Source organism: Uranotaenia lowii, chromosome 1 (assembly GCF_029784155.1).
Source record: "Uranotaenia lowii strain MFRU-FL chromosome 1, ASM2978415v1, whole genome shotgun sequence".
Lineage (NCBI taxonomy): Eukaryota > Metazoa > Arthropoda > Insecta > Diptera > Culicidae > Uranotaenia > Uranotaenia lowii.
Window position 1 is genome coordinate 125,713,405 of NC_073691.1, and position 22,264 is coordinate 125,735,668.

Sequence of the window (22,264 nt, forward strand, 5' to 3'; positions counted from 1 at the left end):
GTTTCAATAAGTGGGCTGGCTTAAAAAAATTACTGCATATCGTATAAGAAATTAATTTGTTTTAAAATTAAAAGTGTTCTCCTACTTTATAAAGTTAAAGAGTTTTGAATAAAAAAACTGACGATGCAAACCTAATTGAATCTTAAATAAGAATTTTCTATATGATTCTCAATCTTTTTCTTTTTATATGATAATCATAAATACCACCCTACTTTATAGATATCAAACTTAAGGAGAAGAGATTTTATACTGATTTTATTATCAAAATTTGTGTACTCTGTTTGGCGGGCTATCGTTCGACGTTAAAACAATAAAGTTATGCTGTTGAGAAAAAGAGACTATTAAAGCTCCTACTAACCTATAATAAATGATGGTCATAGTCTTCACAAAAGCTTACTTGTAGAAGTTAATGGTCTGGATAAATTATGTGATGTTGCAAGCATTTACGGTATACTGTAGTTCGAAAGATAAGGGTTTAAAAAGATTTAGCTCAGTTAGCCCGTGGAAACCGTTTCATCAACAATTGATTTAGATTTTCTAAAAAATCTGTATAAATCTGTATTAATATTTAAAAATCTGTATAAAAATCTGTATCTGTATCTTATCTGTATTGACGTTGAAAAATCTGTATAATGCAGAATAATCTGTATATATGACACCGCTGCCACACATACACATTTTGACATTTCGATCGGATTTGGACTGTCACCCTTTGTTGGTTTTCTAGAGAGGTTTAATAATTGCTTTGTAGTGCTCTACTGAACCAAAAAAATTAAAGGTTATAAAACATTCATATTTGTTGTTGTTTTCATCAAGGTTGGTTTTCTAGAGAAGTTTAATAATTGCTTTTTAGCGCTCTTCTAAACCAAAAAAATTAATGGTTATAAAACCAACACAAAATTTGACAGGAGTTCTATAAAAATATTCTATAGTGGTTTTTAAGCTATCTTAAAGCACAGAAAACAGACGTACAAGCTCGAACAAAAAACCGTCAAAAAAGTGTGTAAAATTTCAAATGCTATCACCAAAAAAATACGTTAGAAACTGACTGCAAACAGTGCCATCTATTGCGCCGTTCAAGAGTTACAAATCAACTTTAAAGTGCCCAGTTTTCGAAAAGGCATAATTGTAGCCAAAAAACAAAAATTAGTTCAAAAAGGGTGTTGGAATTTTTACACACGTTTCGTGGGCTAGCTTGTACGTCTGTACTCTGTGCTTAAAGGGCAATCATATAGAGTTCCTTATAAATTTCGTTACAAAGCAAACAATACTTTATAAATCCCTTATACAACAACTTTTTTTTTTAATAAAACCATTTAGAGTTTAAAATGTTGCTTGGGCACGTCCTATTATATGTTTTAAGTGTCTTAGGTACAACCATCTATCCAAAAACTGCCAAAGTTCCGTACTTAGATGTAATAACTGCACTGACGAAGCGAATGATGGACACGAGCCATGTCCAAAGATACCATATTGCTTTCACTGTAAAAAAGAGGGCCACATTACCACGGACAGGACCTGTCCCCAGCGCAAAAAGGAAACGGAAACACTAGCGATTATGGCGAGACGAAATGTGACGTACCAAGAGGCGAGAGAATTATTTAATATTCCAACAATCAATCAATTTGATGCACTTAGAAACGCAGAAGACTTCCCCGCTCTACCTGAAACCTTTGCTCAGGTATTAGCTAGTGGAAATCAAGGGCGATCAACAAACTTTAGAAAAAAGAACGAATCTACAATAAATTCAAAAAACAATTTCCAGAAACAAAATAAACAGTTCACAAATAATAGAAATACAAAAACAAAAGAAATGGAGGAAGAAGAAGCAGGGGTAGCTAGTTTATTGGGTATGTCTAAAAGAGATTTTTTGAAAAAAAGGAGGCTTGAAGAAGAAGAGGGAGAACAAATTAGCAAAAGAGTTAACAACAATCATCGCACTTCGGAAGCTGATAGATTTAGACACGAAATTAAAACACAAATTGTAATGAAACAAGACCATGAAACGTTGATTGCAGGTATAATAGGAAAAATTGCTAAGATTCTTCAAAATCATGGTATAGCAGGCGAAGAAATTACAGCCAGCATTGTTGGGGAGCTGAAAAACATTGCTGGAGGCCACAGAGATGGCACATAAATAAATATAACCATGGATAACAATTTTAAAATTCTTCAGACAAACATACAAAGTTTAACAAAAAACAAAAACGAACTTATACATGAAATAAACACAAATAAATTCGAAGCCGTACTACTTACAGAGATCTGGGTAGATCCAAACAATCTCAATACAAAACGATACAACATCTCTGGATTCCACAATATATTAGCTCCACGTGAAGATGCCTACGGGGGAGTTGGAATATATCTGAATGACCAGATTCATTTTAATAAAATTAAATTGACATCTACAGAAAAATTCGAAACATTAGGAATTAAATTGACCAAATTAGACTTTGTGTTAGTTGTTGTCTATGTAAATCCTCGTTTAAGCGTCCATGAACTCAAAAGTGCCGTTACAATTTTATTACAAGAACTAAACAATTATAATAAGGTAGTCATAGGTGGAGATTTCAACAGTCATCATGAGATATGGGGATGTCAAACAACTCAAGGAAAAGGTAGAGCAGTACATGAAGCTATTGTTGATTCAAATTTTGTTTTACTTAACACTGGTGAGAAAACGTATATTCCTGGAATTATTAATCAAAACTTTAGTGCTATTGATCTCTCATTATGTACAGCTAACTTGTACAGTAACACCAAATGGTCAACACAACAAAAATCTTTTGGAGGAAGTGGTCACCTATTTGTGATCATTTCTGTGAATTTGCAATGGAGGAGAAAAGCTAAAACTTACTTTGATAGAAAAATGATAGGAGAACAAATTGCCAAAATACAACATTGGGAATTTGAAGACCTACAAGAACTCTCAGGAAAATCTAAGAATATAATAAAAAACAATAAAAAGATAAGTGACCATAATGCAAAGTATTATTGGAGCACAGAATTATCTAAACTATATACAGAAAAACAAAATGCACTAAAAAACTATCATACCTCTTGCAACAGCAATAACTTAATACAATGGAAAAAAGCTTCCGCCAAATTCCAAAAGGCTAAACTAGTTCACATTAGAGAGAAACTACAAGAATTGTCATCATCAATAGATCCTCTTAATATGAAACAAAATTGGAAACTTGTTAGGGGATTAAAAGGATCTTCTGTTAAAAACATAAAGGTCAATTGCATAAAAGAACATAGTCAGCTAGCTAACGAGTTTCTACTACTAAATTTTGGAGAAAGTAGAAGAGAAACCATAGCACCTCCACATGAAAGGACAAGAAATAACATAATAGATACAACTAAATGGAAATCCATTATAAACAAAAAACCCAAAAGATCATCTCCAGGAACAGATCATCTAACATATGACATGCTTCGAATGTTAGATTGGAAAAGTACAGCGAAAATTATTGAAATTCTAAATGAAATCTGGAGAAAGGGTAGCCTACCAGATCACTTGAAAGAGATTAAGATAATTCCAATACTCAAACCAGACAAACCACCAGAAGAAGTAACATCTTTCAGACCGATAGCATTACTCTCCACCATAACAAAAACCCTCAACACCGCGGTACTAGAAGATATTAACAAAACTTTATATACATCAAAAATACTACCTGATACTTCCTTCGGGTTTAGAAAAAATATGTCCACAGAGAACTGCGTGGCATATGCCACTAACTTTATCATGGAAAGCAAAAGAAAAGGAATGACAGTAATTGGAGTATTTTTTGATTTTAAAAATGCTTTCAATTCGATAGATGTCAGCCAACTGAGAGATATAATGACGTCACATAATTTTAGTCCTGATTGTATAACATGGATATACAATTTTCTAATTAATAGAAAAACTATTATCCACACTGAAGAAGGACCAGTGGAACATGTAGTTTCAAGTGGATTACCGCAAGGAGATGTTCTTTCCCCTACACTCTTCAATATATATACTTCAAGCCTCCATGAAACAAACCTCGACCCAGATGAAGCTACCCTTCAATTTGCAGATGATTTTGTTAAATTGATCAGATCAAAAAACGAAAACCAAGCTTTTATAAAAATGCAAAGGAGAATAGATTTGTTCGTTAGAAAAGCCTCAGATTTAGGACTCGTCATAAACTGCGCAAAAACGAAAGCTATGATTTTTAAAAACAGTGCGAAAGTTATTAATCTAAAAATAAACGGCGAAACACTAGAAACAGTAAGGAACTATAAGTACCTGGGTATTACCCTAGACCAAACATTAAGATACGGCATACATATAAAAACAATGATTGATAAGATACACGATAGACAGAAAATGCTCAAAGTCATCGGAAGTATCAAAAGTGGAGCAAACCCTCGTGTTATGATGCTATACTACAAAGCTCTGTATGGAGGTTTCCTTAATTACGGTTCAATATTTTATGGAGGAGCAAGCAAGACTTACATTGAGAAGTTAGAGGTTACAAATAGACAATGTCTTAGAATTGCGACAGGATGTTCAAAGTCGACACCTATAAACACACTGGCAGCAATAGCAGGAGAAGGGCCCTTATACCTCAAACGGATCTATTTAACGAAGAAGAGAATATTGCAACATGTATATAGGAACGACTTGATTGCTCAGCAATTACAAAGTTTAGACCAGCATAATGTAACTCACAAAAAACAAAACACTTATCTGGAACAAGTATATCTTGAAAACATGAATGAATTTCAACAGATATACTTACAACACACTACGAACAATCAAACTCCCAATGTTTTAATCTTGGACCAGATTCCACAAACACAAATAAGGAAAAAACAACAGTCAGCGGAAGTGATGAGGAAAGAAGTTATACACATGCTAAACACTCAATACCCAACATACACACAAATATACACGGACGCATCAAAACACGAAAACAAATGCGGAATAGGAATATTCGAAGAAGATGACAGTAAAGAAACTAGTATGCAATTGGATAACGAAGTCTCTATAACCACAGCTGAAATGATTGCTATCAAAACCGCACTGGAAAACGTAAACACAATTATAGCAAACAGGACATTAATTCTTACAGATTCCCAAGCATCATGTAGAATCCTAAATCAGCAATTAGAAACAAACGAATTCGACGAACTTACCTTCCAAATAATAAAACTAGCCGAATCGAAAAAAGCAACCATACAATGGATTCCTGCGCATATACAAATCGTGGGTAATGAAAAAGCAGACACTGCGGCTAAACAAGGGCTGTCGAGCCCATGCATACTAGTGAATAAATCACGGATCAGTGATAAGACACTGAAAGCAAAAAATGAGTGGATAAATTCAATCAACAGATGGTACCAGGAGTACGTACATACATCACAGAAAGGTTCGAAATTCTACCGCTTTCAAGCAGCTTTTAACCGAAAACCATGGTACTGGAACAGCAAACTGAAAAACACAGAAATTAGAACCATGAATCGAATATTAAGTGGGCATGATTATTCACCCTATTGGCTTGGTATAATGAGAGTTCGTGACTCAATATACTGCGAGCTCTGCGAAGAACCGTTCACAACCGAACACATCATCCTATATTGTATACAGTTTAACCATCTACGGAACTATCACGATTGGGACAAATTTACCAATCTTCTCGAATTATTTCGAGATTTCGATGAAGCACGTATGAAAGAAGTGTTATCTTTTTTGGAAAAAACGAAACTAAAAATTTAATATAAATTGGCAACACTTATTCACACGCTGAAAGTCAGTCAAAATAGTCGAAATAGTGCACGCTCATTTTTGTTTAACCATTTGCGAATGAAAAATAACCATTTTTTAGTTTTTTCTGCAGAACTGCCAATATGGTTATTTTTCATAAATATTTCATGTTACAATTTTAACCATATTCCAACTTTTCGGTTATTTACCAAAAAAAGAATGAAAATTTAACCTCAATCGAAAAAAAACATTGTATAATGGCAAGCTGTACGCGTTGTTCGGAAGTTTTTTATCCGATTTCGGATGGATTTCACCGGAAGGGTTAAAAGTATTTCAATTTTAGGATCAAATAACATAGCACACCTGCTGCTGGAAGGTAATTCATTGCTAATATTATCCTTGAGTTCGACAACAAATTTATTTGTAGGAAACTTATGACCAATCTTTAATACCATTCTTCCTCTCATAGTCAGTTATCAGGTACTATGGCCATCCTGTTTAGGATCTTAAAAATGCCCTACATCCTACAGCGGGCTACCACTGGCAGGCCAGAGAAGCCATGAGGTTTGTATTCTTTTCAATATGTGGATCGTCAGCAGTTCCGGTATTGCTTAAGCATAATTATGCCATTTCAGGATGGCAAATCAGGATAACTTCCGGAAGAGCAGCTGGATACCGAAATGCGAAAATTCGACGTGATAGATTTGTTTGCCGTCACCCTGATGCCACCCTTCAAAAATTCAACTGAATGTCGGCAGAGCAGAACCATTTAAATAGGACTACCACTCCGGATACTTTCAAGGTTTCGATGCCTTGCGGAAAAGGATGAATTCTCATTCCGACAATTCCATCGAATCGGAAGTAAAATATCTCCTGGTGCTTTAACCACCTTAAAGACCGCAACAAAATCATGTTTCCCTGCCAAGAAGACTCCGAGGGCAATCAAACAAGTACTCCCGTTGGGAACAAAAATTGGTAAAATATTTTCTGACATATGTATTTATGATTTTCTTTTAAAATGTTTTATTTAATTTCAGGAAGTCGAAATTCTAGTGTTAGTCATCAAAAGCATAACAGACCACCACTTCCAGCGCAGCTGTTAGCGTTTCCTGTTTTGGCTTCGCTGCCGATCAGCGATACAGTCCTCATCTTTTTTTGCTACCCCGTACGCTACTTAGTTCCAGGAGCCGAATCATCAACTCTACAAGCTACTTCCTCCTGCGCCACGTTCACCGATAATGGCTTCACCTCCTCTACCAGCTACCGGTGTCAACATTACCAACAATCATCCGGCCCCAATAAACTTGAAAGCACCTAAAAAGAACGTCCTTCAGTCAGCCAATCCGTTTGAAGGCTTCCACTTGTCTAGGCCCAACAGCAAGCTTCAGGGAATAGTTTGTAGCGAGCATATTCTACAACAGCTGGCACGAAAACAATGTACCGTCCCAGAAGGACTTTGATTTCTGTCGCCAAAAAACCTATTTAGAATAAAAATATACTAAATACTATCACTACTCTTTCTTCGGTTTCGATGATTTCGCGATTGAACGAAAAATGACGATTTTTATCGAAAATTTTATGACAAATCCTCATGAATCTAAAAAAGCAACTCATTTGAATTTCGGTTGAAAAATAACCATTTTTCAACTTCTCCTCCTGAATCCCATTCGGATGAAAAATAACCATATTCAAACATCTCCCTGAGAAGTCATTTTATGACTTCTCATGGAGAACTCATAAAATGACATTTCCCGGGAAAAGGTCAAAAATGGTTATTTTTGAATCATAAATGGTTTAATAGTTTCTAGCGTGTGGTGTTATAGAGTGACATTCTCTGGCCATCAACATAAAACGAAGAAGAAGAAGAAGAAGAAGAGAATGATTGCGGACAGGAAAAAAAACGTGCCGTGAGCTGCAGCTGTCAAAAAACCACCCATACACGATAAACTTGGAAATGTGGATTCTTGAAAAAAATGCGCTCGCCGGATGTTCTTTTTAGTATTAAGTTCATGGTCACATTTAAATTCAATGGGAAATGAATGTGATACCATGGTTCTGTTCTATTCGGGAGAATAAAGGCGAATTTCGGGTACATCATCATGTTCTGCGTTCATTTTGATATTAAATTTAGCATTTGCAGTCGAATTCGACCAGCAATTAAAAAATAAGAATTAAAAGGCTGATGTTTAAGAACTTCAACATCGATTTTCTCAAAACATCCCGAATACGAAAATATTGTAACATAACAGTTCCTGTTGAAGTTATAAAACGATTAGAAACAGCGTAAAAAAACGTTTAGAAAATGATATCTTAAACCATAAAAAACATTGCACTTATCTTGAATTCCAAAACGACGGTCTGCTGAATATGGCGTTAAGTTATGTTACTGTTTAAAACTGTTAAAACTTCTATATGGAGATACTGTTCTGCAAACAGTTGCGATTACGTACCAAAACCACTAACGAATAACGTATTTTTAGCATCGAACTGTTTTTGTTACAGTTTTTTTAAAAGTTCTCTTGTATCTGAACATTTACAGTAAAAGTTGTAAAACGATTCGATATTACGTTCTTCTGTACCCTATCCTGAATCGTAAGGGAATGCAGCACGCACACACTCACGCAAGAAAGTTTCGTTTATTTGTAAAAACACTCATTTTATAAATTTATAATTGTTTATTCCTTTCAATTCTACGATGTATAAAAACATATTTCCTCCACCAGAAAGTATAATTCCGGAAACACAGGTGAGACGCTGGCTTAGCCGCTGATCACTGCTGTATCCAAAAGAGTTCGGGACATTGCTCCTTCCAGCGAGACCTTGGTCCTCCAGCTCCGTTTTCTGAAATAAAGAAAACCTTCGTATATTTCATTTGAATATTTATTTACTGTTAATCGAATTTACCTGGTACATCGCTGGTGCTCTTCTTCCGGTTTGTCCCGGTAATATATCCATCCGTCGGACCACAATCGGTGAAAACTTGTTGCTGCTGGTATGCGGGATTAGGACCTGAAAAACGAAAACTTGTTTTTTTTTGTGTTCTTTTTCTCGGTCAGTTGACAGCACTTGGCAGTGATGCCGACTAGACGGATTTAAAAAAAATTGAACCATTATGAGATTAAAATGTGATTTATAGCTAAATAGAAAATATAGATACTTATATAGCTCTGAGGCTTCTAGAAACAGACAAATTTCGAGGACACAGAATTTAAATAACTGATTATTGAAAACTAACAAAACGAAAGGAGAAATGATATTTCTCAAACTTGAAAGCAGCGTACACAGATACAGATTTTTTTTCTTTTATCATTTTATTAATTAACGATGAATAAAGTCATGCATGAAATGAGCAAAACCGATGTTTTACTTTAGTCGGTGAAAGAGTTGAACAATCAATTTGTGAATGTAGCATGATTTATAATTAACACGTGTTAATGAACATATTAAATCAATAAACAAAAGAGTAATTTTGTAACTCAACTTAATGCTTAATGTAGACTGCGTGAGTATAATTAAGAATAGAATTTCAAAATATTATGTGTTTATAGGCATCCTTATGAAAAACTTTAAATTCTACCTAACATTTCAAAATCATCAACTCTTGCACTGAATGTTACCAACTGAATAATCTGAAATTAATTTAAGTTAATCCTTAATTAATTTTGATTAGTTTAGAGCTGGAGCGCAGCGTGTTTGCTTAGCTGTACTGCACACTTCATAACTTAAGAGACTTGAATAAACAGTCTGAAGACTATAGAGTCTATAAAATTCAATAGTCTCTTTAGGCAGATCAGTGCGAATTCTATCATTTAGCTACACACTAACCGCTTTTGGTATACCTTGAACATATAACTGCGACTGCCAAACATTGAACGGAATCCTACTTTCAATACAACAGACAATAAGTGCTGAATTTTTCAAAACGATGGATCTGGCACCTATGACACGGTAATTTTGACGTAAGTTTGGCAGAAGACATGGACGCTACGCGTTATTGTTCGATAATAATCTAACGGTAATTGATAAATTTGAAGTAAATCGTAATATCATTCATTAACCTTTTCAGATACCTTCATCTTTTAATGTATACGTTTATTTATCGTTCTTAACGTTGTCGACAGACAGTTCAAAATAAAAGCTACGTTAACAGATACAATCACTATTTCTAGAGTCGTAAAGGTATCGTATTGACTGTTTGAGATATAGTTTTTTGCTATGCGGGATGCCAAGTGGTTCTTACGACCTAATCAAAACAAACTCTAGAATTATTCATCGCTGCCAGCGTTGGAGACAGCCTTGCCAGATCTACGGATTTTAAGCACTTCTATGGAGACGGATCGATGCTCGAAATCTACCGGTTTTCAGCATTTCCTACGGATTATCGAAAAAATTCGAGGGATTCTGCGGATAAATCAAAATTCTACCTGACGATAAAAAAAAAGGTCATCAAGTTTTATTTCACTGAAATCAGTATTATAAGGCGTCAGCACTAAATTTTACTTCGGAAGTCCGGACTCTGAAGGAAGTCTGTGTTTTGTTGCCAGTTCACCAGCGACGTTTCTTAAAATTTTATTAAAATTCACAATACATGTTTCGATTTCCGTCAAATCTACGTACTTGACCGGTTTTAAATCTGGCAACGCTGGTTGGAGAACATCCTGGGCAGGGGTGCCAGGTAGTTTTGACAAAAATCAGGACAGTGCGATGAATAAAATCAGGATTTTTCAGGACACCAGTAAATTGATGAAAATAACATGCAGCTCTACTTAGATTGCATAACTAAAAGCGAAATACACTTGATGAAGACGCCTCAAATTATGCAACTAAAGCCAGAAGAACCTTGGCTGGCTGGTCGATATCGAAAAACACTCTTTAGATATCATTTGAACCAAAGATAATCATCGGTTAAACAGGCTAAAATATTTTATTAAAGATTTGTTTGATTTACTCACCATTTCACAATAAATTTAGTTACAGATTAGATATTTCTAAAAAATCAGGACAAATCATTACGGCCTCTCGAAAATCAGGACAAATCCTGAAAAATAAGGACACCTGAAACCCATGATGCTGGGTTGCCTTGTGCCCAGATTTGTCTATAAAACAAACTTTTGATGCTTTTGATTCTTCGTCCAAATTATGATAAATAAAGATGTGCTAGTATCACTATTCCAGGCGGATTTTAAAAGCATTAAAAGTTCCTACTTTAGAATAAAAATACATACACTAGAGCTCCGCTTATCCGTGACACCATTTTTATAAAATCCACGTAAAGTTGTGTTTTATCACCGCGATATATTAATCGTTATGCTATTTAATCGACGTTTTCAGTGAGTTTAAAGTCTAATGTTGCCTAAACGTAGATTAAATAATATACAAAAATCCATGTATTTAACGAGCTAGAGCAAAATAAGAAATTCTCAATTGAGCTCGTCTAATCCGAGGATTCACTTGTTCGAGGTGGCGCTTCCCCCGATTATCTTTCATAAGTGAAGTTCTACGTTCTACTGTACATATATGTAAATATAAAACTAATATCCTCATCTGAGACTCCTGAAGTACTATTACGCCTGAAGATACTTTGCTCCAAATATTATCGTTTCCTTTTTCAGAAATGCCTGTGCCAGAAATTCTTAAAAAACCGTTAACACTTGAACTTGTTGCTAGCCAGTACTGGGACTTGACGGCCATTCCAAGGGCTCGGGCCTTTGCCGTACTCGCACGCACTTGCACTGATGAACTGGAAAAGGAAAAGCTTCGAGAGTTTTCCACCTACGAGGGTCAAGAGGAGTTATTTTCGTATGCAAACAGACCGCGACGAACCATTTTGGAGGTACTGAAAGACTTTCCCCACGCTAGTAAGGCTCTGACACTACCAGCACTCTTTGAGTTGTTTCAACCGATCAAACCACGTGCGTTTTCGATAGCATCTTCGATTGGGAGCGGTAAGTTGCAGATATTAGTTGCCGTTATCGAATATCGCACAAAGCTGCAAGAGCCGCGAAGGGGCATTTGTTCAAACTGGCTTAAGAATTTATCGGTGGGATGTACTATACGAATGTGGACTCGCGGTGGAACATTCCAGCTACCGAAGGATTCCGTAGGTGCATTTTTAATCTGCGAGAATTTTTGTTAATTTTTTTCTTTTTATTCAGATGATTCCAATAGTAATGGTTGGCCCTGGAACTGGCCTGGCTCCGTTTAGAGCTATTATTCAAGAACGTGAACTTTTGTATGATACTGAACGCGTAGGACCGCTGGTTTTGTTCTTCGGATGCCGCCAATCCCAATCCGATTTCCATTGCGAGGAAGATTTACGAAGATGGGAAAACTCCGGACTATTGACACTGTTTTGTGCCTTTTCACAGGACCAGAAAGATAAAGTTTACGTTCAACATTTAATAAGTAAGCAAGGTGCATTGCTTCGCAAATTGCTAATGGAGCTGAACGGTGTATTTCTTGTATCTGGAAGTTCGAAGAATATGCCAGAAGCCGTTCGTGAAGCCCTTGGGGAAGCCATTGGAAGTTCTTTGTACGTTGATGAAATGATCAAAAGCGATCGCTATCAGGAAGAAACATGGGCTTAAGTATTGGTTTGTGAAAGGTGTTTATTTTATTTCAGAAATACATATCTATTCTGTAAATCCCCAAACTTTTAGGCTACCAGCGTCTCGTCTCCTATCATTCGCATCCTTATCATCACAAGCGTAGGCCAACATATATTGTTTAGGGTGCCACGCCACAGTGAAGGTGGCTGCGTCAACTGAAATATCAGCAACTTTCTCCCCTGTATCAGTGTCGCCAATGTCGATAATAAGATCTTCACTGGCTGATGCCAACAGCCTTCCATCGTGACTGAAAGAAATCGTTCGCACAGGCCAATCCAACCTGGAAAATACTCTCAAACACGCCAACTCTTCTGCGTCCCATAACGAAACCAAAGCATCTGCTGATCCTGTTGCAAAATATTTCCCAGTAGGATCAAATTCGATGCAAATGCAGGTGCTTGGATGAGCTTTCAGCACCTGTTGTAAATTCAATTCCGGGTAGTTCAATATGTGGATACAACCTTGACCATTTGTCAGGAAAAATACATCGCTACCATTACTCCAAGCAATTTCGTTCACCTCGAATGTAAACTGTTCTTCGGCCAAGATTTTAAACATCCGAGCATCGATAAACGTAACTAAATCTTCTTTGTTTCCTACAGCAATCGTATTGCCATCGGGAGACCAGGTTATATTTATGTTTTCTCCCTTCGTATTGATGATGTTAGCACATTTTCCAATGCGGGCATCCCAAATTCGAACCGTCTTATCGCCACTGGCAGTGCTCAAAAGATCCGGTAACGAAGCGTGCCAACACAACTGATCCACCGAACCTGTGTGGCCACGATAAGTGCTTTCCTTTTTCTGAAATGCATTCAGGTATAACATCCAGTACGAAAAACGCATTCGGGTTGCTATTCACTTACCAAACTTTCCCGGTCCAGCGTAAAAATGACTACAGATTTGTCGAATGAACCGGAGGCTAACCGGCGTCCATCACAATTCCAGCCAACCGAGTGCACTTTGGCGGTGTGAGCTTTAGTGGCTTCACGGGTTTTGTTGTGGGATTTGAAATACTCCTGCAGCTCTTCGACGTGTGATTTTGTTGAAACCATCGTTGCAACCGAATGTTGGAATATTTGAGAGAGTATTTCTTACCGTAAGAAAACGAGAATTTATAAGCGTTTATTCGTGTTAATTTTTTTATTCAGGAAATAATGTTTTGTTTGGCCGAGGGGTGCAACAATCAATTTGTACACGGAAAATAAAAAAAGGTAAAATTTATCTCGAAGCCTGCTTACCCAGGAAAAATCGGCCCGAAATCGGTCCGATTTTTGTCCGTTTATCTGCTCGATCGGTCCGAAATCTTATAAGAAATCGGGCCGAGTTTAATAGAAAATCGCGCGAAAATGAAACACTTTTTCGGACGCACGGATTAAAAACTCTACAGGTTGTTATCAAAATTCGTATGTTAGGCTTTTCTATATCACAGATTTTTGGTTGAACCCATTATATTGTTTAATCAACGTCGATAACTACGAATAAACTAACGTTACAGTAAAGTTGATTTGGCTGTAGGAGATTACTCAACTACTTATTGCTAAAACAGATCAACAGCTGGTACACGCAGCGAAAAGATTTTTCATTTCAAAGGAAAGTGCCGCAAAAACAAAGGATTTTTTCCTTTGATTTTGGGATAAACAAAAATTCCTTTGATTCAAAGGCATTTTCCTTTGTTTCAAAGAATTTTTCTTTTGAAAAATCTTTGAATCAAAATATTAATGCTTTGAAACAAAAAAGAGTTCCATTTGATGCAAAGTTGTTCTCGTTTGCTACAATGTAATTTAGATTTAGATTTAAAAGGATTGGTTCATTGAACCATTTTCCTTTTATTCCAATTGGAAGGAATATTTTCTGTTGTCCCGAAGTTCCTATTAGGAATTTTGAATAATAAAAAGAAAGAATTTACATTTTAAATTCATTTTTATTCACAAAATAACACTAAAACTGGTTCACTATAATTTTGGTCCTAATTTTGGCCTGAGGGGGCCGCTCAATATACTTATACAATATACAATATACTTATACAATATAGACTTCTGGAAGCAGCTCCGGTTGCTAGCTTTAGTGGTCATCTCAACTGGTGATTACCGCTGAAGATCGGGCCGGAGATTATGAGACCGCTGGATTTGGGGCGAAATCTGCCGCGGTCCTGTAATGTAAGAGTTTATATAAAATCTTAAACATTCACTTTTTTGATTAATGGATTAACACACACTTACCATTCTTCATCCTGAATCCTCCTAAAGCTATCTCTGATTCACTAGTTTTGATTTTCAACACAACCGGACAAACTTTATTTGAAATTCGGTTCTTGCTCAATCCAAAATATCTTCTAAGTTAAAAATTTTAATTTAAAGAAATCATTCCTTTCTGTTGAAAACAATTTTCTTTGGTTGACAGAAAATTTACTTTGTTTTTAACGAAATGTGCAATTGAACAAATTTCTTTTGAATCAAAGAATTTGTTCAAAATCAAAGTCCAAAATTCTTCAGTTCAAAAAATTAATTCTTTCTTTCAAAAATTTTTCATTTGAATCAGAACGATAATTCATTGATTCAAAGAAAACAGGAGTTTGATTAAAAAAACTGAATGTTTTGATTCAAAGTCAGTTTTGTTTTGTATCAAAATCCAAGTTTTCTCTGCGTGTAGATTTGGTTATTTTTTCCCAGTCAATCTGATAGTTAGTTCTCAAACATCACTGATGCTTGACTAGACCTCGAATTTTGTTCAACCAACATTGATTTCCAAGAAGAACAAGTAATATATTTATTTGGTTTAGGAATTCAAAAAAGTAAAAGACAAAGGAGGTTTTGGAGTTTTTTCAGGAAAAGTTGACCGTCACCAAGTAGCAAAAAGGTCGGTAATGCTAATTTCTTTTTTAAGTTGTTTTTGTTTGTATAAAATTATTCACTTTTAGAAAAATAAGTTATCAATAAATAAGCCGGTGTACTCACCCGCGCACAACCGGAACCGGCGCTGTAGACTACTGATCCCTTGCTACGTCGGAACCGGTGCTATTGTCTGCCAGACCGGCCCAAAACAGAAATATTTGCGTAAACTGTGCCGGGAGATGGTCTTTTTCCGGCACAAATTCGACCACGTGTGTTTTGACATTTGGAAAATTTGGGGTGCGTTGCTAAAATAATCAATTTTATTTCATGATTATTAATTTTATCTTTCAGGAATAATATTTTATCTTACCGGCGCGTTGCTAAATTACTCATTGAGTTTCTTGAAAGATTAATCGTATCTTTTGGAAATAGTTTTTACTCGTTTCTAGCGAAGGCACATTAGCAATGACTCAAAAGAAATTCTAACTATCTATATAATCAGAATCGAATAATTTGAAAGATTCAAAGCATGGTTCCTTGCTATGCGGGTACTTATATAATAGATTCAACTACAAACTTCTAATTGTCCTTACGCAATCAACTATCAATATAATGCATTCAACTGTATGATTTATTTTATGCATTCAACTATAAATACAATAGATTCAACTACAAACTGCTGATTGACCTTATGCAATCAACTATGAATATAATAGATTCAATTTTAATGGTATAATTGATTCAATTGTAATGGTATAATTGATTCAACTGTAGATATGGTAGATTCAATTACAATTGTATGATTGATTATAGGCATTCAACTATCAATATAATAGATTCAACTGTAGTGGTATAATTTATTCGACTGTAAATATGATAGATTCAACTGTAGTGGTATAATTGATTCAATTGTCAATACGATAGATTCAACTACAATTGTATCTGTTATATTATACATCGAAGCGCCCCCGTTTGTAACACCATGACACCAACACACTTACACGCATACTATTTGGCGGGCAGTTTATTCTCGCATCGCGTCCGGCTCGGATCATAAAACTGATACCTCGTTAAATAATAAAGTTGTTAAAAGTTAATTCCGGTGTTTTTATTCCGAACTAGAACATGGTGTCAGAAGCTGACGTGTGCTTCTTAAGTTTTCCGGCTTCGTTGTGATATATCGCGAAGTTGATATCGTTGATCCCCCGGACTTAAGTGCAGTGAAAAAATATCACTAGAAAAGCCGTTAAGCGGCCATTTTGTGAAAAAAGCTGAATTTGTGAGTCCTCATTAAAATGGATCACAACCAGTTTAAAGTTTTCATCGACCAACAAGCCAGATTTTTTCAACAACTTGTCCAGTCGGTGAGCAGTGGAAATGGATCCCGAGGAGGAGAATCCTCAACCCATCAGCCATGTGCCTCTGGAGTTTCCGTTCCCCTACCGTCCCCTTTGGCATTGGACGGTGATATGGCCGAAAATTACGATTTCTTCGAAAGGAGCTGGCAGGAGTATGCAAGCGCAATTGGTATGGATCAGTGGCCAGACACGGATAACAAGAAAAAGGTTAGTTTTCTGCTGTCCGTAATCGGGGAGCCGGCCAGAAAAAAATTCTTCAATTTTGAGCTGACCGAAGAGCAGAAAGTGAACCCGGAAGCGGCGCTTAGAGCAATTAAAGCGCTAGTAGTGCCGAAACGAAACTTGATCGTGGATCGTCTGGATTTTTTCGGGGCAATGCAATTTTCTGGTGAATCAGCTAACGATTTTTGCTCCCGGCTGAAAATGCTTGCTAAACTCGCCCGGCTTGGTGATCTCGCAACGGAATTAGTTACATTTAAGCTGGTCACTTCTAACAAGTGGTCACATCTGCGGACAAAATTGTTGACCATTACGGATGTCACTTTGGAGAAGGCGATGGACCTTTGCAGAGCTGAAGAAATCGCCTCGTCTCGTGGAGTCGTGCAGTCGAACTCGGCGCAGGAAACCAGCAATCGGAAGTGAATAAAATAAAAAAATCGAAGGAAAAACCGGAGAAACTACCCCTTTGTAAATTCTGCGGGGATCACCACGAGTTCATCAAAGGAAAGTGTCCAGCATTCGGAAAGCGGTGCACCAAATAGGGAGGAAAAAACTACTATAGAAAAGTGTGCAAATCGAATGACAAATCGAAGAGTCGTCGATTTAAAAAAGTGAAAGAAGTGAAAAATAGTGATACAGAAGAGTCGGACAGTGATTCGAATTGTGAAACGTCTTCGCAAGAAAGTGAGGCAGAGTACGAAATTGGAAAAGTGTATGACAATTCGAAAACTGGTGGAAGTGTTTTGGCCGAACTGGACCTAAAATTTAACAAAAAATGGAAAGCAGTTATGTGTGACTTAGACACTGGTGCAAACACAAGTTTAATTGGCCATGATTGCCTAGTGAAACTTTCTTGCGATAGTCGTCCTGCTATCCTGCCGACGAAGTTCCGACTACAGGGGTTCGGAGGAAACCCAATAAAAGTGATTGGACAAATAAAAGTGCCCTGTCGTCGACGTGATCGAAAGTTTATCCTGGTACTCCAGGTAGTGGAAGGAGATCATCGACCGCTGTTGTCTGCTAAGGCATCCCGTGAGCTGGGGTTCGTGAAATTCTGTCAATCGGTTTCGTTTACGGAGCCAACAGCAAACCAAGTGGAGCGACTGCTAAACATCTACAGAATTGAGGCTCAAGGATTAGTGGATGAATATAGTAACCTCTTCATTGGATATGGGAGGCTGCCCGGAGAGGCCTCTCTTGAAGTTGACAGTTCGATAACGCCGTCAATTCAACCACCCCGGCGTGTCCCAATAGCGGTTCGTGATAAGCTGAAGAAGGAAATAGAAATGCTCGAAAAAGACGGTATAATAGTCAAGGAAAACCGACACACCGAGTGGGTAAGTAACCTCGTAATAGTCCAACGGGGTGGGCCAGACTCGGGGGTTCGTATCTGTTTGGATCCAGTACCTTTGAACAAAGCCTTAAAACGACCCAACTTGCAATTTGTTACCCTTGACGAAATTCTCCCGGAACTGGGAAAAGCAAAAGTGTTCTCTACCGTCGATGCTCGAAAAGGTTTTTGACATGTAATGCTTGACGAAGCCAGCAGTAAATTGACCACCTTTTGGACTCCATTTGGCCGGTACCGCTGGACTCGTTTGCCTTTCGGTATTGCACCAGCACCCGAAATTTTTCAAATTAAGCTGCAAGAGGTAATACAGGGGTTGAAGGGGGTCGAGTGCATTGCCGATGATCTTTTAATTTATGGCGCAGGTGATTCCCTCGAAGAAGCTCTGATTAACCATAACGAGAACTTAAAACAACTATTTTGTCGTTTAGAACAACATAACGTCAAATTAAACAAATCCAAACTTAAGTTGTGTGAGAGATCGATTAAATTTTATGGCCACATACTTACGGATCAGGGTCTCCAACCAGATAACGACAAAATAACAGCTATTCGAAACTATCCGACTCCATCAAATCGTAAAGAGGTACACAGATTTGTAGGAATGGTAAACTATCTCGGTAGATTTATCCGAAATTTGAGCATAAACCTAACCAACTTAAGAAAATTGATTTCCGAATCATTTCCTTGGCAGTGGACTACAGTTGAGCAAGAAGAATTCGAAAAAGTTAAAGCTTTGGTTTCAAATAGTAGCACTCTGAAATATTATGACATAACCCAACCGCTTACCATCGAATGCGATGCAAGTAGTACTGGCTTAGGAGTGGCTATATTCCAGCGTGATGGGGTTATAGGTTATGCTTCAAGAACGCTTTCTGCAACAGAAAGAAACTACGCTCAAATCGAAAAAGAGCTATTGGCCATTCTATTCGCCTGTGTACGTTTCGATCAGCTGATAGTAGGAAATCCCAAAGCTACAGTTAAAACCGATCACAAACCTCTCATAGCGATATTCAAAAAACCATTGCTTTCCGCCCCCCGCCGATTACAACACATGCTATTAAATCTACAACGTTACAACTTATCGGTAGAATTTGTAACCGGCAAAGAAAATGTGGTCGCTGACGCTCTCTCACGTGCTTCTACGGCATCGTCAGATCTAGATTGCTATAAGAAGAATACCATCTACAAGATTTTCAAGAAGGTTGAAAATGTTAAATTGAGCTCATTTCTGAGCGTGTCGGATAGCAAAATAAAAGAAATCATCGAGCAAACTGAAAATGACCCCACGATGCAGCTGATTTTGCGCTACATTCAGAATGGTTGGCCAGTCTCCGTTGACCAGGTACCCGATAGTGTGAGAGTATATTTCAGCTACCATAACGAACTGTCCACTCAAGATGGCTTGATTTTTCGAAATGATCGAATTGTGGTTCCACACATTCTTCGAAGAAACCTCATTGACAGCTGCCATACCAGTCATAACGGTATCGAAGCGACTTTGAAACTCGCTCCAAACTCCGCTCCAATCTCTTCTGGCCTGGAATGTCGTCGCAAATAAAAGATGTTGTTCAACAATGTACCATATGTGCCAAACACGCTCCATCTCAATCCAATCCCCCGATGTTGAGCCATGACATTCCTGTTCATCCGTTCCAGCTCGTTTCAATGGACGTGTTCTTCGCGGAGTACAAAGGAGCAAAGCGTAATTTCCTTATTACTGTGGACCATTACTCCGACTTTTTCCAGCTCAACATTTTAAACGATCTCACCCCCGACTCTGTGATTGCTTCGTGTAAGGAAAATTTCTCTCGACATGGGGTTCCGCAGCGGGTTGTCTGTGACAATGCCACCAATTTTACCAGCCAAAAAATGGTTAAGTTTTCATTGGATTGGGATTTCCAGCTTGTCTCTTCCGCTCCCTATCATCAACAGGCCAATGGGAAATCCGAAGCTGCCGTAAAAATCGCCAAACGCCTATTGAAGAAAGCAGAGGAGAGTGGTACGGATTGTTGGTACGCTTTATTGCACTGGCGCAATATTCCAAATAAGGTGGGTTCAGGCCCAGTAGCTCGCTTGTTTTCACGATCTACTCGCTGTGGTGTGCCGGTAGCAGCTGAACGATTGTGCCCAAAAGTAGTAGAAAATGTTCCACCTGCAATTGAGAAAAACCGCAAGAAAGCCAAGTACTACTACGACAAGAAATCGAAGCCACTACCTGAGTTGCAAAAAGGAGCTCCGGTACACGTACAACTTAGACCTGACACATCCAAAACCTGGTCACCAGGCACAATAGCCAACTGCCTCAACGACCGTTCGTATTTGGTGAATGTTGATGGTGTGGACTACCGTCGCTCGCTGGTACATTTGAAGCCACGTAAAGAACCTGAAACACCGCCTCTCAGCTTGCCATCCACGGTTCCGAATCCAAGCGAAGCAGTTTATCACAATCCTAAAGACTCACAACCGAATTCCTACACCCGAAATGACGATTTCGCCGATGGTCAAACTCAACATTCCGAGAAACAGCCAACTGCTTTGTTTACCCGAAATGAAAACACATCGCCTGCTGAGTCTTCGCCCACAAGCACGGAGAAAAAAACACAAGCGCCGCGCCCAAAAAGGATCGTTCGTGCTCCAGCAAAACTCAAAGATTATGACCTGGACTTTTAGCCGTTTTTGAGAAAAAGGAGGATGTTATATTATACATCGAAGCGCCCCCGTTTGTAACACCATGACACCAACACACTTACACGCATACTATTTGGCGGGCAGTTTATTCTCGCATCGCGTCCGGCTCGGATCATAAAACTGATACCTCGTTAAATAATAAAGTTGTTAAAAGTTAATTCCGGTGTTTTTATTCCGAACTAAGTATCATTAATTTTAGGCATTCAACTATAAATATAATAGATTCTGTTGAAACACGTGGATGTTGAATTGCGTCTAGATCATAGTAAGCGATTATATGTTAGTCATAAGAATGCAATTTGAAATAAATTTAATCCTGTTCTAACTGCCAAGCAGAGTAGTTTGTTTTACGGCTCTCGTCCGAATACCAATAGGTTATGGGCCTTTTGAGAGTTCGTGAAGAAATCGAAGCGCATCAAGAACTGAAGATTTGAATCATCAAGCAGTTTTAAGATGAACGGTCAACCCGAATAGCAAAGACCATGATCCATACCATAACCGAACAGTGATTTTCAATTTAACAATAAAATTCATAGTAATTTCAAGATCATTATCAACCTTCAAAAATTTTGAAATCTCCATGTTTTCTAAGGTAACCTTGAAATGTATAGTCAATTCATGATGTTTCACAGTTGCCGAATACATCAGAAACATGGTATGACAGTAATTATCTTATGATATTTATTGTGACAGTGAATTTCATGGTTAAAAGCCAATCCAAACCAAAACGAATATTGGTAAGCTTTCGCTATTTTAACCTATTTTCTATTTATCGTGTAGTTGCTTTTCGCTAAAATAAATTTTTCGTGAGCACCTTATGTTTACGCGCCATATTTGTCCGGACAGTGTTTTGTGTTCAATAATTTTCGAACAAAGATTCCTATATACGGTGAGAACTTTTTAAAACTTGTTTTTCCTTTTATCAATTTCTATGTTTGTTTCTTTTCTTTCTAGGAGCTGCTAAAAGTCGGTCTAGCATACGAAACTATTGTCACCGTCGAATGGAGTCGATTTTCACGCCAATGTATCCGAACATGACGGAGAAAGAGAAGTCGGTGGAAAAAACTACATGGATATATTCTCTATCCAGGAAGAAAAATGTGATCAATGATCCTAAAATGTAAGTGGATTTGTTAAAATAAAAGTATCGATAAAAATTTAGAATTTGATTAAAATAATCCGAAACCCCCCTATCAAAATATACATAATTTGTGAACCATGAAATTATACGGTAAAAAAATATTTAAAAACGACGAAAATTCATTGTAGGACAATAAATTTCACAGTTCCTATTAGAAAAACTGGATGCTAAAATAACCATCAACATAATAGTTTCGTGTTTTCAAATGTATGGGAAAAAGTTGATTTTTTCATGGTTAAGTTGCTTAACAACCCCCCTTTTTCATGGTAATTTTTGCCAAAACCATGGCTTTTATTGTCGAAAACATTGAATTTGACAGTGA

At 37.3% G+C, this 22,264-nt stretch overlaps 2 protein-coding genes across 3 annotated transcripts in view; one reads left to right on the forward strand and one right to left on the reverse strand.

The window, feature by feature from the left end:
* The window catches only part of LOC129739821 (NADPH-dependent diflavin oxidoreductase 1), a 35,108-nt gene extending 22,712 nt beyond the window's left edge, over nucleotides 1-12,396 (forward strand). The window contains exons 3-4 of one of the 2 annotated variants that reach the window (XM_055731352.1): nucleotides 11,356-11,843; nucleotides 11,899-12,396. In XM_055731352.1, the coding sequence (XP_055587327.1) occupies nucleotides 11,356-11,843; nucleotides 11,899-12,330 (920 nt within the window). In that variant the 3' untranslated portion in view covers nucleotides 12,331-12,396. The remainder of the gene's footprint in view (nucleotides 1-11,355; nucleotides 11,844-11,898) is intronic. The other variant, XM_055731351.1, reaches the window with a different exon arrangement.
* On the reverse strand, nucleotides 12,194-13,546 carry LOC129739825 (THO complex subunit 3). Its single transcript, XM_055731355.1, has 2 exons — nucleotides 13,218-13,546; nucleotides 12,194-13,155 (listed from the first exon to the last, which is right to left on the reverse strand). The coding sequence occupies exons 1-2, from the start codon at nucleotides 13,404-13,406 to the stop codon at nucleotides 12,376-12,378; spliced, it is 969 nt and encodes a 322-aa protein (XP_055587330.1). The 5' UTR covers nucleotides 13,407-13,546; the 3' UTR covers nucleotides 12,194-12,375.
* Between the last annotated feature and the right edge of the window lie 8,718 nt (nucleotides 13,547-22,264).